Below are 14,935 nucleotides of genomic sequence, written 5' to 3'. Positions count from 1 at the left end.
CACTCCGGGGTCGTCAGTTCTGTCTACAAGATAACAGACAGGTACTTGGTTCTACGGCGTAGTTGGGACAGTGTTCCCATAACGTCATATGACGTAGCGTCGACAGTTCCCATGAAAGGGAACGTCTCGGGTTACTTGTGTAACCCTGGTTCCCTGAATAGGGAACGAGACGCTACGTCGCGTTGCCGTATCCCTGGCATACCTGTGAGCGTCTTGCTTCAGCCATAATCCAGAAGCTAGCGTTCTTTGTTCTGGGTATGCTTTATAGTTTCCTGGTCCGTGACGTCACCCGCCTCTGACGTCTCGTCTCATCATTGGTTAGATACAAGAGTGCTTCACGACGCAATCACGCAGAAGGTTCCCATAACGTCATATGACGTAGCGTCTCATTCCCTATTCAGGGAACCAGGGTTACACAAGTAACCCGAGACGTTTCTTTCAGTCTCCTCCCCCTCGGGCGATGTTTAAATACTTCTTTCATTCATTCACGCTGCAAAAATGCTTTTCTTACAGAGTATTTTCTTTTCTTATTTCAAGTACAAATATGTAAAAATTCTTAAATGTAGATGGACTTTCTATATAAGAAAATTATATAAGATATTTAGTCTTGTTTTCTATCATATCAACATTTATTTTCAATAAAAATGAAGAAAATGTTCTAAAAGTGGAAGAAAAGTGCCTAACGAGTGTTTAATAATGATAAAAGTATTTATAATTTTAATAAACAGAATCATTTACACTTAATGTACAACAATACTGAGGTGCAAATAGTATGTATCTGCCAGTATAAAGTATAAATAGCATCTAATTACTATTTACTTATTGCAAAGAACTGCTACTTTCACATGGTAAATAGAATATATCACTATTTTCTATTTTTTAGCATCTACAGCTATTTCCACTTAGTGTAAATAGCTGCTTCCTTATTTTCCCAACTCCATTAGCAGGTAATTTGCAAAATAAAAAAATGCTCTTAAATTATTATTATTTTTATTTATTTAATCCCCCCCCAGTGATAAGAATTAAACTCAGAGTTCAAGTTTTAACTCAGAGTTGGTTGAAGCTCCTTATTGAAACGGGCCCCAGGACTCATCTATTATCCAGTCAGATGTGTTTTGAATCTGAATAATCCTGTAAATCTCTTTTCCTCCTCTGTCTCTGAACTCACAGGGATCAAACCATGTCTGGAGTCATGTCAGGTTAGTGTCATATTTAATGTAAATCAGATTTTATTAATTCACCTGCAGTATCACTTGATATTAATGTGCACTCAGTGATTTATGTTCATGTTTCTCTGACTGAAGTCTTCATACAGACACACATGAGTGTGACACAGCATCACTGTAAAAATATGTATTTATATTAGGGATATACACAAATTCCCATGATCGATCATCGTTTAAATTAACGATCAATTAATCGATTAATCGTTAGCCTTAATACCGCAGTATGTTACACTGCAGTGGCATATAGTCAACAGCATGACGGGGTGCAAATGCTGCTCAAAACACCGTGTTCCTCACCAAATGAATGAGAAGGGTTTTAATCTAAATAAAAGGCTAGTAGGATTGTAAAATGAGTTGATGTGATTGATCAGTTATTAAAATACTTATTTAATAATCAAATATAACGACTAATACAACGTGTCAACAACGCCGCCTCAGATGCGTGCTTGTCAGAATGTGTACTCCTGTTGTGAACGCACTCTTCCTGGAACAACGTGCTTAAAAAAGGCAATTAAACCCAATGAATTCACAATGATTTATTAAAATAGTGTTCTCATTAATGGTCCCAATCATAGTCATTATTAGTTGTGCATTGCTGTTTGAGCTGCGCGCGCTGAAGCTGATCACGGCACGCGTTAATTCTTAACCAAATGCATCCCATATGAGAGAAATCAGATATAGATAGACCTGCACAAAATAAACACAATATTACAACTTACATTTGCACAAAACAAAAGGCTGTGTGTCTGCTTTACGTTCAGCTGGTCATGTGATCTCAGTATGGCCACCATGAGCCAAGAGAGAAAACACCTTATGTGGAATAAAACAGTTTCTTCCTGACTCTACATCATTTAAACTGGATTTGTCAAATATGCTATTCTTCCCTTTAAACGTGGACAGAATTACTGACTGCACCTTTAAATAAGTGTCAGAAACACATTCAGTGAAGATCTGTGTGTAAATGATCTGTCTTGTCGTGAACACAGAAGGCAATAAAGTCTCGTCGAACTGCAGCCGCTGGATCACAGAATCAGGAATCTCAGGTTAGTGTCAGAATTATAGATGATTTCACTTCTCCAGAGATGTCGTGTTTCTCAATCCTGCTCCTGGAGAACATCAGCACTTTCCTTCATTTGACACAAACCACTTCAGATAATTACAGACATGTTCGGTTCACTTAGTTTTGTTGTGGTCACAAGATATTAATTCATGGGAAAGTGATAATAAGTCGTGGCCCCGAGATCCTATGTTGAGGGAACAATATCTATTTCTCATGGCCACGAGTTTAATGTGTAAACAACCTGCGTTACCATAGCAACCTGGAATTATCAGAAATGCATAGACCAGAGGTGTCCAAACTCGGTCCTAGAGGGCCACCATCCTGCAGAGTTCAGCTCCAACCCCAATTAAACACTCCTGAACAGCTAATCAATATCTAATATCTAATCAACATATCTAATTAAGCATACTAGAAACTTCCAGTTAGGTGTGTTTGAGTGTATTGGAGCTAAACTCTGCTGGACAGTGTCCCAGATCAGTTCTCTACGGGTTTATGGAAGTTCAGGTCCATTTACTAATATACAGTGGGTACGGAAAGTATTCAGTCCCCCTTAAATTTTTCACTCTTTGTTATATTGCAGCCATTTGCTAAAATCATTTAAGTTCATTTTTTTTCCTCATTAATGTACACACAGCACCCCATATTGACAGAAAAACACAGAATTGTTGACATTTTTGCAGATTTATTAAAAAAAGAAAAACTGAAATATCACATGGTCCTAAGTATTCAGACCCTTTGCTGTGACATATATTTAACTCAGGTGCTGTCCATTTCTTCTGATCATCCTTGAGATGGTTCTACACCTTCATTTGAGTCCAGCTGTGTTTGATTATACTGATTGGACTTGATTAGGAAAGCCACACACCTGTCTATATAAGACCTTACAGCTCACAGTGCATGTCAGAGCAAATGAGAATCATGAGGTCAAAGGAACTGCCTGAAGAGCTCAGAGACAGAATTGTGGCAAGGCACAGATCTGGCCAAGGTTACAAAAAAATTTCTGCTGCACTTAAGGTTCCTAAGAGCACAATGGCCTCCATAATCCTTAAATGGAAGACGTTTGGGACGACCAGAACCCTTCCTAGAGCTGGCCGTCCGGCCAAACTGAGCTATCGGGGGAGAAGAGCCTTGGTGAGAGAGGTAAAGAAGAACCCAAAGATCACTGTGGCTGAGCTCCAGAGATGCAGTCGGGAGATGGGAGAAAGTTATAGAAAGTCAACCATCACTGCAGCCCTCCACCAGTCGGGGCTTTATGGCAGAGTGGCCCGACGGAAGCCTCTCCTCAGTGCAGGACACATGAAATCCCGCATGGAGGACTCCAAGATGGTGAGAAATAAGATTCTCTGGTCTGATGAGACCAAGATAGAATTTTTTGGCCTTAATTCTAAGCGGTATGTGTGGAGAAAACCAGGCACTGCTCATCACCTGTCCAATACAGTCCCAACAGTGAAGCATGGTGGTGGCAGCATCATGCTCTGGGGGTGTTTTTCAGCTGCAGGGACAGGACGACTGGTTGCAATCGAGGGAAAGATGAATGCGGCCAAGTACAGGGATATCCTGGACCAAAACCTTCTCCAGAGTGCTCAGGACCTCAGACTGGGCCGAAGGTTTACCTTCCAACAAGACAATGACCCTAAGCACACAGCTAAAATAACGAAGGAGTGGCTTCACAACAACTCCGTGACTGTTCTTGAATGGCCCAGCCAGAGCCCTGACTTAAACCCAATTGAGAATCTCTGGAGAGACCTAAAAATGGCTGTCCACCAATGTTTACCATCCAACCTGACAGAACTGGAGAGGATCTGCAAGGAGGAATGGCAGAGGATCCCCAAATCCAGGTGTGAAAAACTTGTTGCATCTTTCCCAAAAAGACTCATGGCTGTATTAGATCAAAAGGGTGCTTCTACTAAATACTGAGCAAAGGGTCTGAATACTTAGGACCATGTGATATTTCAGTTTTTCTTTTTTAATAAATCTGCAAAAATGTCAACAATTCTGTGTTGTTCTGTCAATATGGGGTGCTGTGTGTACATTAATGAGGAAAAAAAATGAACTTAAATGATTTTAGCAAATGGCTGCAACAAAGAGTGAAAAATTTAAGGGGGTCTGAATACTTTCCGTACCCACTGTATATTTTATATATAAGCCTATAGCCTATATTACATGATCATATATTCTGATCACTGAAACAGTATTATTATAAATACTAATTTAATTTATTGAGACACTTTAATATGTGAATTGTATTATCAGAAAACTGAACATTTGGACTGTTTGACACTCCTGATGCTTCGAATCTTTTCCTGAAACAATCAGAGAAAAGCTTCAAAGATTCAAGAGGCTTCATTTCTCCTTCCCTACAGTGAATCTTAAAAGAATATGCCGTGTACATTTTTATCTATACCATCCAACAGTCTTTTAAATCCATTCACTGATCGTTTATTTTTATGTTATTTTATTATTATTATTATTATTATCATTAGGTCTATTGGTTAAATTTTTTTATTCATTATAATGCATTTGCTTTATTTTCTCCTTCATTTCCCGTATCTCTTTACCTTAATCTTTCTTAATTTTGTTTAATTTTGTGTGTGTGTCTGTGTGTGTGTATATGTATGTATGTATGTATTTTATATATATATATATATATATATATAAAAACAGGAAATAAACAGGCTATATGGTACTGTAAGTAGATATTTAAAAGCCTGGGATGAAAGCCTGGGATGGGATGAATAAAAATGTTTTCTTCTAGGCTTTTATTATTTAATGTTCTTACATGTTCTTTTAGTATGTATTAATAACAAACTTCATTTGAATGCCGTCTATAGGCAACATCACGCGTTTTAAAATGGCAGTATATCATTCCCTCAACAAAGGATCTCAAGGCCACGACTCTACATCGCGTTACCTCGAAAAAATGATCTTGTGGCTATGACCGAACATGTCCCCTCCCACAACTAATTGACTCTGTAATACCTGAAATATCTGTAACACCACATCCTGATCATCTGACAAACAGTCCCACAAGTACTATATTATATACTAAAGTTATCAGCAGCAGGTCATGTGATTTTGAAACAACATTTAAACAGAAAATGCTTCCATGTGGTAAAACTGTTTTAATGAGGAGACTCCAGGAGCAGGACTGAGAATCACTGCTGTGAAACTGTTGAAAACACGTGTTAAAACATGTCTTATTCTGAACCCAGAATGCAGCAGGATCTGATGAAACTCCAGCCGCTGGATCAAACCAGAACCAGAACACAGCAGAATCACATGAGATGAATCCTCTACTGAATCAACAAAACCAAGAGACTCAGCCGGATTCAGTGGTTTCACAAACATGATCAACAATCAGAGAAATACACTCCTGAGACAGTGATTTAAGAGTTCAGTCTCGTTCTTCATTTGTTATTGAGGCCGTTTTTTCGAATGCACGTTTAGTTGTTTCTTGGTTTTGTAAATATCTGTAAATATATGCAGGATGTTTAACTGTCATCACACTTGTTCTTTGTATTCATGTAACAGTGATTTGCTTTTATAACTAATTCTAGCTGTAAACCAACTTCAACAGTACAAATTGAAACTGAGACTCTTCAAGATCAACAGAGAGAAAAATCAGTGTTATAATTTTTATTGTAAGAATCGATTGAGGTTTGAGTCTCAGTTCAGGATCATGATGTCAGTAAATGTTCAGTTCTGGGTCTCTTACACCCTTCAGAAACACTGAGACTGAATATTCAAACCTTCATATGGAAGATCAGATCCTTCATGTAATATCAAAACTCCTATGAGTTTTTGTTACCTTCCTTCCTCTTCCTCTTGTACTTCCTCTGTAAATCTTTCCTCATAAAGTTTCCAGCCCAGAATGAGCCCAAACACAGAGTCTTACAAGCTCATGATCAGCCATTCTCCTCCATAATACTGAGTCTGGAAAGCAGATCAAGAAATAAATACATTTATAACTCTAAATTGTACTGTAATTTCTAAATGGTGATCAAAACATTTAATTCTTTATGTGGAAAACAAAATGAGAGATTTGGCTAAATGTCCACCTGTTTGTATTTATAGTCTGTATTTATTGTTCTTGTCTTTGTATTGTGTAACATTGTGCTTTATTTCATGTTGTAAATGTATTCAATAAATGTAATGTTTCTAAATGACTAAAACTAACTTTGACTGCTCTTACTGCTGCTGCAGTGTGTAGTATGTGTAATGTGCTGCACAGTATGCACGTTTTCTGTACGCGCAGAACATCTGGAAGTATGTGAATACAGTATCCCACAATGCAATGTGTTTCACTTGATTTTCCATATCCAGTGTTATCAGAGTACCAGAAAAAAATATTAGACATGATTTTTAACATCTCAATCTTTCCTACGGAGCCCTGCACATGACATGCAGGAAAAAAAAAAATAGTAGTCTAAATCGTGCGCATGATTTACTAATTCATTCCCTCATAAATCGTGCGCACAATTTAATTTTTTTTTCTTGCATGTCATGTGCGGGGCTCCGTACTTTCCTTATCAGACTGCCAGAAGGCATTTCAGTCATTCTGACCGGTGAGATGCGTTTCTACTCCACTCCACTAGATGGCAGCATCGCGTCTCAGATGGACTCATGAAAAACAGCTTCACTTTCTTACCTGGTACTTTTGGTTTACAGCAAATCAAAAAGCACAATCCAGTTGGAATAGCATATCCAACACAAAACATAAATGGAAATATGTTTTAGAGCAGCAGAAATTCTCTTACTTTAGGTGAAAGTGAAGTCTTGCCATCATCCACAGAACAGCATCTGGATCGTTTACCTGAAGAAAAGAAAAGAATGTAGAAAAACAGCAATTCGTTATGTATATATATTCTATATATTGTAATATATTAACACATATATTATTTCATATATTTTTCAGTTTATTTAACCCATTTATTGTATTGATTATAAATATGAAAATATATTTTCATTCTGTAAAGGCCGGAACACACCAAGCCGACGGTTGGCCGTCGGGCAGTTTTTGTTTGTCGGCCGACTAAGTTTTCTCAGTGTGTTCTGCACCGTCGGCTGAAGTTGGTCCTCGTCGGCTTTTTTCCGGCCGATTCGAAATGTTGAATCGGCGCTCGTCGGTCCGTCGGGCCCTCTGATCATTCTGATCGGCTGTTCAGCTACTGCCACCTGCTGGTACGGAAAGGCATTTCATCTTGCGCAGGCGCAGAACGGACGTGCTACTTGGCCGTCGGGTGTCGAGCATCGGTTTGGTGTGTCAGGGCAACTTTGGACACAGACGCTGCCGACGTGAGCCAACCCCGCAGTCTGCTTTCGTCGCCACTAGTTCGTCGGCGTCGGCTTGGTGTGTTCCGGCCTTAAGGGACTGGCTACCATCTAAGACATGAAATAACTTGAAATAAGAAATGTGCTTGAAATAAGATGCCAAGAAACGTTAGGAAAGAACACCAATGTGATGAACTTCTACTTGCCTTTCCGTCAACTGTTGATCCAGGTTAAAAAAAACTCTGGGAGCTCTGCAAACATAAACTTTCCAACTTTAAACGTGATGGACATGGTTACAGATTGACCACATCTGGGAAACGAAACGCCACAAACATGAGTTATAACAGTAGTCATACCTTGGAGGTTTCATTCAGGCACAGACGGGTCACCTCAGGAACCAAAACATAGGGAAACGGTCCCTTGACCAGGTACAGGTTGCCCATAGGTGTTTCTGGGAAACATTACAAGAAACAGGATCAAGAACTGACCAACCACACAACAAAAAAAGTAGCATCAAGAAAATAGTCACTCGCTTGCCACAAAACTCAACTTTCAGTCCCACATCTCCAACGCATGTGTGATGTGTTTACACTGATGTCAAACTTAGGTAAAACTAAACCAGAAACAAATACTCTTTAAAATTACAACCTCAGACCTTCAGTACTTTTGCATAAAATCGCACGCAATGACTTACCATATTTTTTCACTTCAAAAGCCTGGGAATTCATTCTGTCACCAATAAAATCATGTATATCCCGATCAGAGCCTCTGGGGTTAAAGCATGAGAAAGCTCCAGTATCCGGTTGAGGAAACATTTGTCCTCTGACCAATCCAGTAATAATGCTTGTCCTAGTAAAACAATTAACAGCTCAGAAAGCCTTCAAAACCATTGTGAAAAGTACAAAGACAACATCCAGAAATAAAGCAGTGTCATGTCTATTCAAAGACTTGGAGCGAATTCTCACCTCCACCACAACCAGACTGTACTGCAAGACACAAACACAGGAATATCAGGCATTGACTTATGCAGCAAGTCATAAAAAAAAGCACAATTTATATTGACTGAGGTTTGTGCATCTAAAAACTACCTGCAATTTGTTTGCAGTGAGACTGCTTAATATGACAAAAGAGAACTTTTTCATTTTCCAAACCGCTGGTCCAGCATAATGTCATACAGGTATAAATTCCTTTTTAATTGGCCATTTACTCGTTTAATTAAGGTTTGTACATGCTAGTTTTCATGGCAGAATTTAACATAAATATTCTGGAGCTGCCAGTTTGCTACATTTCAAATGATTATTAAACAGCAAGCACAAACTATGCGAATTTGGCAGCCCTTCCGGCGCACTCAGTGTCCGAATTCACTCGTTTCATTCACTCCTTCAAGTCAGCGGCGCAAAAATGGATTATGCAGTATATGCAGTGCACAGGGGCGCCGCACGGAGGGGGGCGCCATTGTGCCAAAACTTCTTTGAAAATCTTTTTGAATAAAACGTTTAAAATAAATTTAAAAATTATGTTTGTTGAAAAATAATGTTTAGCATTTTAATTTAGCCGTTGCTCTGTTACGAACAGTCACATGTCCAAAATGGACAGAGGAGGGAAGCGGTCTGGGGCGCAGAACAGAAAACGTAAAAAAGAAAATGAAAAACTGTGTCTTAAAATGAGGACATCGATGTCCAAGTGGATAACAAGAAATTGGTAAGCGTAACCTATCATTATCACTGTAAGTGTTTGATGTCTTACACCGGTCGGTCTGTGTAGCGCTGCTTCAAGTCTTTTATGAATGATCCGCTGAATCACTTTTGTTACGTTCAAAACGCAGATTCAGAAATGAAACACTGCTGTGTGTTGCGTGGAGACGAACAATTCTGCTTTGTCTTTATAGTTTCATTGGCAAAATTGAACAAAACAGACAATATTTTGTCTAAAATAACACAATATAAACTTACTGAACTGTTGTATAAAATCAGTAACTATTTGCATTTTGCACTCATTATATTTGGGACAAAAACAGCACTCCTGTAATACTGAAATCCGTTACTTTTGTGATACTGCTTAACACATATAAAAAAGATAAATATGAGACAAAAACTCAATAAGGGGTATTATAGTAATAGTACTATTGTATAATAGTAGTTTTATCAATAAATGAATGCATGCACAGCAAAATCCCCAGTGTTAAATGAACACCCCTCAGTGTACATATGTGTCCATACTACAGGGTGTTTAAAGAAACACTGAAGCAGTGTTAAAATTAATGAGATAATTAAGTGATGATTGACCATTAGTGGTGACACCTGATCTTAATAAGGAGAATCACTGAAGGAAAACGATGTTAATTAATGTTTTATGGACAAAGTTTAAACAGCCAGAGAAAAATTACTAATAATAAGTAAAGGATCAAGAATCCAATACAGAAAACACTGATCACCATCATGGTGACTTGAAACGAAACTTTCATTAAAACATTAACATCTAAACATCTGTTAATGCTCAGTAAGAACCTTTGTTGATGTAGAAATAAACAAAACTGGTTAATAATAAGTATAATAATGTTTAATGGCTGGAAGTCAGTTGTAGTTGTTGTGTCTCTCTCTTTTTCTCTTCTTGTTGTTTCTCTTTCCTTCAATGATTCTGCTTATTAAGATCAGGTGTCACTCCTAATGGTCAATTATCACTTAATTAATCACTAATTGTCTCATTAACTTTAATACTGCTTCAGGGTTACTTTTAACACCCTGTAGTGTGGACACATACAGTATGTACACTGAGGGGTGTTCATTTAACACTGGGGATTTTGCTGTATGAGTGACCAAATGATTCGGGAATTCTAGAGGTTTCAAGAGAAAGAAAAGTGACTTGTGCAAACCGAAAATCAGGTCTGTTACTGTAGCTCTAACCCAAAAAGCATTATTCATGTGTTACATTAACAACTTTACTCCACCTCCCAAACAGATCAAGACACATGAAGTGACGTGAAGGATAAACAGGATCTGATTCACTGGTCATTATATCAGCACACAGACACAAAAGTGATAAACACTGTTCAGAATTACACAGAATAACAGAGATGAGCGTCGGTGCTTTTATAAAACCTGAAATATGAAGAAAAAGTCAATAAAACAAATGAAAATGTATTGGACTGTATTGGATTGAAAAAACTACATTCATCATATGTCCACAGTTCATGTCAAGGTTTTTGGGGCAATGAGAGCCAAACCTTTAAAGAAAAGAAGAATACTCACCTTTATTAAATGAAGCCATTGTCAGTTTTGACAGTCCAATTTATTTCTCTTTATCCACAAACCAGTTGAGAGGACGAGTTTCCTTTACAGTTAGAGAATAAACAAATTAGTCATTGCGTTGATGCATGACTTAAAATTAAGCTGTGTTTTCCTTTTGTTTCAAACACACATGAAAAATATTCCACAGCATTTATGAATCTGCATTAGAGTTAAAATAGAAGAGAGTTTAAAACAGTTATTATCAAACCATAATGCAATAAAGGATGAAATGTGTTTTCCCAGAAATTATCATATATAAATCTTAGAATCACAAGCTGTTTCCCAAAAACATCAGACCTGAAAAGTGGTGTAGATCTACAAGTATGGAGACAGTGTTGACTCAATAATAATTCACACATTCTTATGTTTACTTCATAAAGAATTTATGTGCATATTGTGGTATATTTTTCCCCTATGCACCTGACTTAAGTTTGCTTAATTCTGGGGCGTCTCCTAATCGACACCCAAGCGTCTACTGGCAACACTTCAATACCTATTTCGGTCAACGTCTTGACCCTTTTAAGCCTAGTGTTCCCTAACCTAACTTGCTGTGCAGCAATAACCAGACAGACTCCAGACTATGCCTTAGAATATGCTTTATTCACGGCTGGAGGACCTCGTGTCAATAAAAGAGAATCCCAGCAAGAAGAATACAACAGTTTATATAGGATAGGAGCATGGTAAAGCATTTTACAATATGATTATTTCTTCATTTGTCAAACCCTTTTGTTACTAGTTAAAGCAAGATCTGCCCATATTAGTTCATTGATTACTCAATATGTCACAGGGCTATTATATTTAGATGTCTAGCCGTGTCCTTAAGTTTCAGTTGTCTAGCCATGTCCTTAAGTTTCATTTCCCCTTTTGTTATTCAAAAACAGACACACACTGACTTTGGCACAAGGTTTAGGAGCATTTAGGTTTCAAAAGCATATAAATATTAATCCTGCAAGAAAAAGAAATGTTAGTTATGATGAATTAAGAATTCCACCACAATGGGTTAAAATTATTGAGTTGTAACTAAAAACGTTAAACTTTTTATGCATTTTAGCCGTTCATTTTCATCACAGCTGCATTTTGAGGGCCTGAAAATGCAAACTTTTGAAAATGATTTTCAAAGTGCCAGTTTTTTAAAACGTCAGCATTATCATCTCTGTGTAAACAACAAAGACATGAAACTGTGAAAACAGTGACATCATGCAAATGTGTATTACATGTTCAATCTATATTTGTGTAGAGTTTATTTACAAGGTGACATCACCTATACTTGCCTGGCATGATTATTACATAATTTTTAACCATTTTCACGGATCCATGTTAACGGGGATCGTTTTGACAACATTGTCATCTGTACAAAATAACTTTTTTTTTAATGTTTTTAGTGCATGGTTGTCGTGCAAATATACCATAAGTGATGATTAAGCATTAGTGATTAACAATTGCTGTGATGAACATAATGTTGTGGAGAAAAATCATCTCTTGCTTGCAAATGAAGCTCAAGAGGCAAAATTCCAGAAGTCAAAATAAGACTTTATTGAACAAAGCAACAAAGCCGAGATGCTTGCAGAACATCTGTTTGTTTCTGGCCAGGGTTCAATTCTTGTACACTTTTCTTATTTATGTATTTATTATGTATAAATTTATTGAAAAAAAAAAAAAAAAAAAAAAAAAAGTAGTTTGGTTTGGTTATAGAGATCAGTGTTTGCTTTATTTGGGCATTTTGGCTCTTGACTTTTTAACATTAGATTTTGTCTGGCTGCTGTGCTGTGAAACATTTATTATGGCAAAGAAAGCCAAGAGAAAATGTGATTAGATGATGATGGTTACTTATTGATGATAACATCCAGTAATTGTCATACACTGTAAAACTCACTAAGTTCAGAATACTCAAAACATTTGAGGAAACTTATTACCTCAAAGCATTTAAGTAAACTACCTAATTTTTTAAGTTAGAACTTAAAATTTGTGTGACAAGTGTGGCAGGGCCGAGAGCTGTGGAAGTGGAGCAAGGCCAGTGTGGTGCACAGGTGTCTGTCATTAATGGATTAGTTCACTTTCAAATGAAAATTACCCCAAGCTTTACTCACCCTCAAGCCTACCCTAGGTGTATATGACTTTCTTCTTTCTGATGAACACAATCTGAGTTATATTAATAAATATCCTGACACATCCGAGCTTTATAATGGCAGTGAGTGTGACCAACGAGTATGAAGCTCAAGAAAGTGTCTCCATCCACATCTATCCATCATAAACGTGTACTCCACATGGCTCCGGGGGGTTAATAAAGGCCTTCTGAAGCGAAGCGATGCATTTGTGTATGAAAAATATCCATATTTAAACAAGTTATGAAGTAAAATATCTAGCTTCTGTCAGACATAGGGCGTAGCGTAAGCGTTTTGAACTGCAAGAGGCGTTACACTTTCTTTGTGAGTTAAATACAAGTTCACGCCACTTTTTTCAATTAAGTGCAATGAACTTTCATTGAACTCTCATTGAGTTAATTTCATTGTTTGGTTTAAGTGTATAGTGGTCTGTTTTGTTGATCTCCTCTGGTGTCCAAATCGCATTATATGGGTGATGTTATTAATTTTACAGTATTCATTATAGTAGTTCTTCAGTTCTTCAAGATTCAGCATATGACTCTCAACAATAGTGACAATCAATACAAAGCTTCATGTTGCAGTGCATGCTAGGTGCCACCAGCAGCTGAATTCCCTTAGTATTTTGTTGTATTCCAATTATACTGTTTTTACGTGACTTTAGTGGCTTGTTTTGTTAGAATTGATCTGTATCTGAATTTGTTGATTGTCAGTATTGTCAGCATTCATACGCTTATTCTTTATGTCTGTGTATGTCTGAATGATTTAGTAATTCAAACCTTTTCATCTACAACATGTTTATAAAATCAGTCTTACTGTAACAACACTACTAGACCTTAACTGTAGAGTCACAGGGTTATTACAGCTGAAAACAACAACCACAACATGAGTGAATCCAGAAATAAAGCATGCATATCATGAGGAAAGAGCCTCAGGGGAACAAAACGCTGCTTTATTAAAGGGATAGTTCACCAAAAATGACAATTTGATGTTTATCTGCTTACCCCCAGGGCATCCAAGATGTAGGTGACTTTGTTTCTTCAGTAGAGCACAAATGATGATTTTTAACTCCAACCGTTGCGGTCTGTCAGTCGTATAATGCATGTCAATGGGAACTCCATCTATAAGAGTCAAAAAAACATGCACAGACAAATCCAAATTAAACCCTGCGGCTCGTGGTGACACATTGATGTCCTAAGACACGAAACGATCGGTTTGTGCGAGAAACCGAACAGTATTTATATCATTTTTATGATAAATGTCCAACTGCCGGATGTCCATCCGGTTGGTGAGGTCTGAAAACGCACTCTGATGACGGAAGTGATCTCTCGCGTGTATACGTCAATGAGTGCAAGCGATCACTTCCGGCATCAGAGTGCATTCAGACCTCACACACCGGATGCCATGCGTGCACTCAAGGCAGTTTGACATAGTGGTGTATTAGAGGTAAAAAATTATATAAATACTGTTCGGTTTCTCGCACAAAGCGATCGTTTCATGTCTTAGGACATCAATGTGTCGTCATGAGCTGCAGGGTTTAATTTGGATTTGTCTGTCGTGCTTATTTGACTCTTATAGATGGTGTTCCCATTGACACGCATTATACGACTGACAGACGGCAACGGTTGGAGTTAAAAATCATCATTTGTGTTCTACTGAAGAAACAAAGTCACCTACATCTTGGATGCCCTGTGGGTAAGCAGATAAACATCAAATTTTCATTTTTGGGTGAACTATCCCTTTAAGAATATGCATGAGTGCAGTTTCATATCCTGATGCAGAGATTCTAAGAAAATCTAAACATATATCCTGGTTAATACATGGTTAAAGACATCCTGACAGTGGAATTTAAATATTTAATAACTGTACAAGATGACAAATTGGTTGTAAAGTTGATATATATAAAAAAAAAAAAAAAAAAAACTGTGTGTTATGTTCTAGTTGTAACTTCCCAGAACCAATGCACACACACACTTTTTTTATACATAAAAA

At 37.5% G+C, this 14,935-nt stretch overlaps 2 protein-coding genes across 2 annotated transcripts in view; both read left to right on the top strand.

The window, feature by feature from the left end:
• The window catches only part of LOC127509873 (uncharacterized), a 90,642-nt gene extending 84,334 nt beyond the window's left edge, over positions 1-6,308 (top strand). The window contains exons 18-20 of the mRNA XM_051889077.1: positions 1,171-1,199; positions 2,213-2,269; positions 5,499-6,308. Coding sequence (XP_051745037.1) covers positions 1,171-1,199; positions 2,213-2,269; positions 5,499-5,636 — 224 coding nt within the window. The 3' untranslated portion in view covers positions 5,637-6,308. The remainder of the gene's footprint in view (positions 1-1,170; positions 1,200-2,212; positions 2,270-5,498) is intronic.
• LOC127509874 (uncharacterized) overlaps positions 1-14,935 on the top strand; it is a 196,512-nt gene that overhangs the window by 91,346 nt on the left and 90,231 nt on the right. The window lies entirely within an intron of this gene.

Source organism: Ctenopharyngodon idella, chromosome 3, assembly GCF_019924925.1.
Source record: "Ctenopharyngodon idella isolate HZGC_01 chromosome 3, HZGC01, whole genome shotgun sequence".
In the NCBI taxonomy this organism is placed as follows: domain Eukaryota; kingdom Metazoa; phylum Chordata; class Actinopteri; order Cypriniformes; family Xenocyprididae; genus Ctenopharyngodon; species Ctenopharyngodon idella.
Note: the sequence above shows the minus strand (reverse complement) of the source record. Positions and strands in the feature narration are given on the sequence as shown.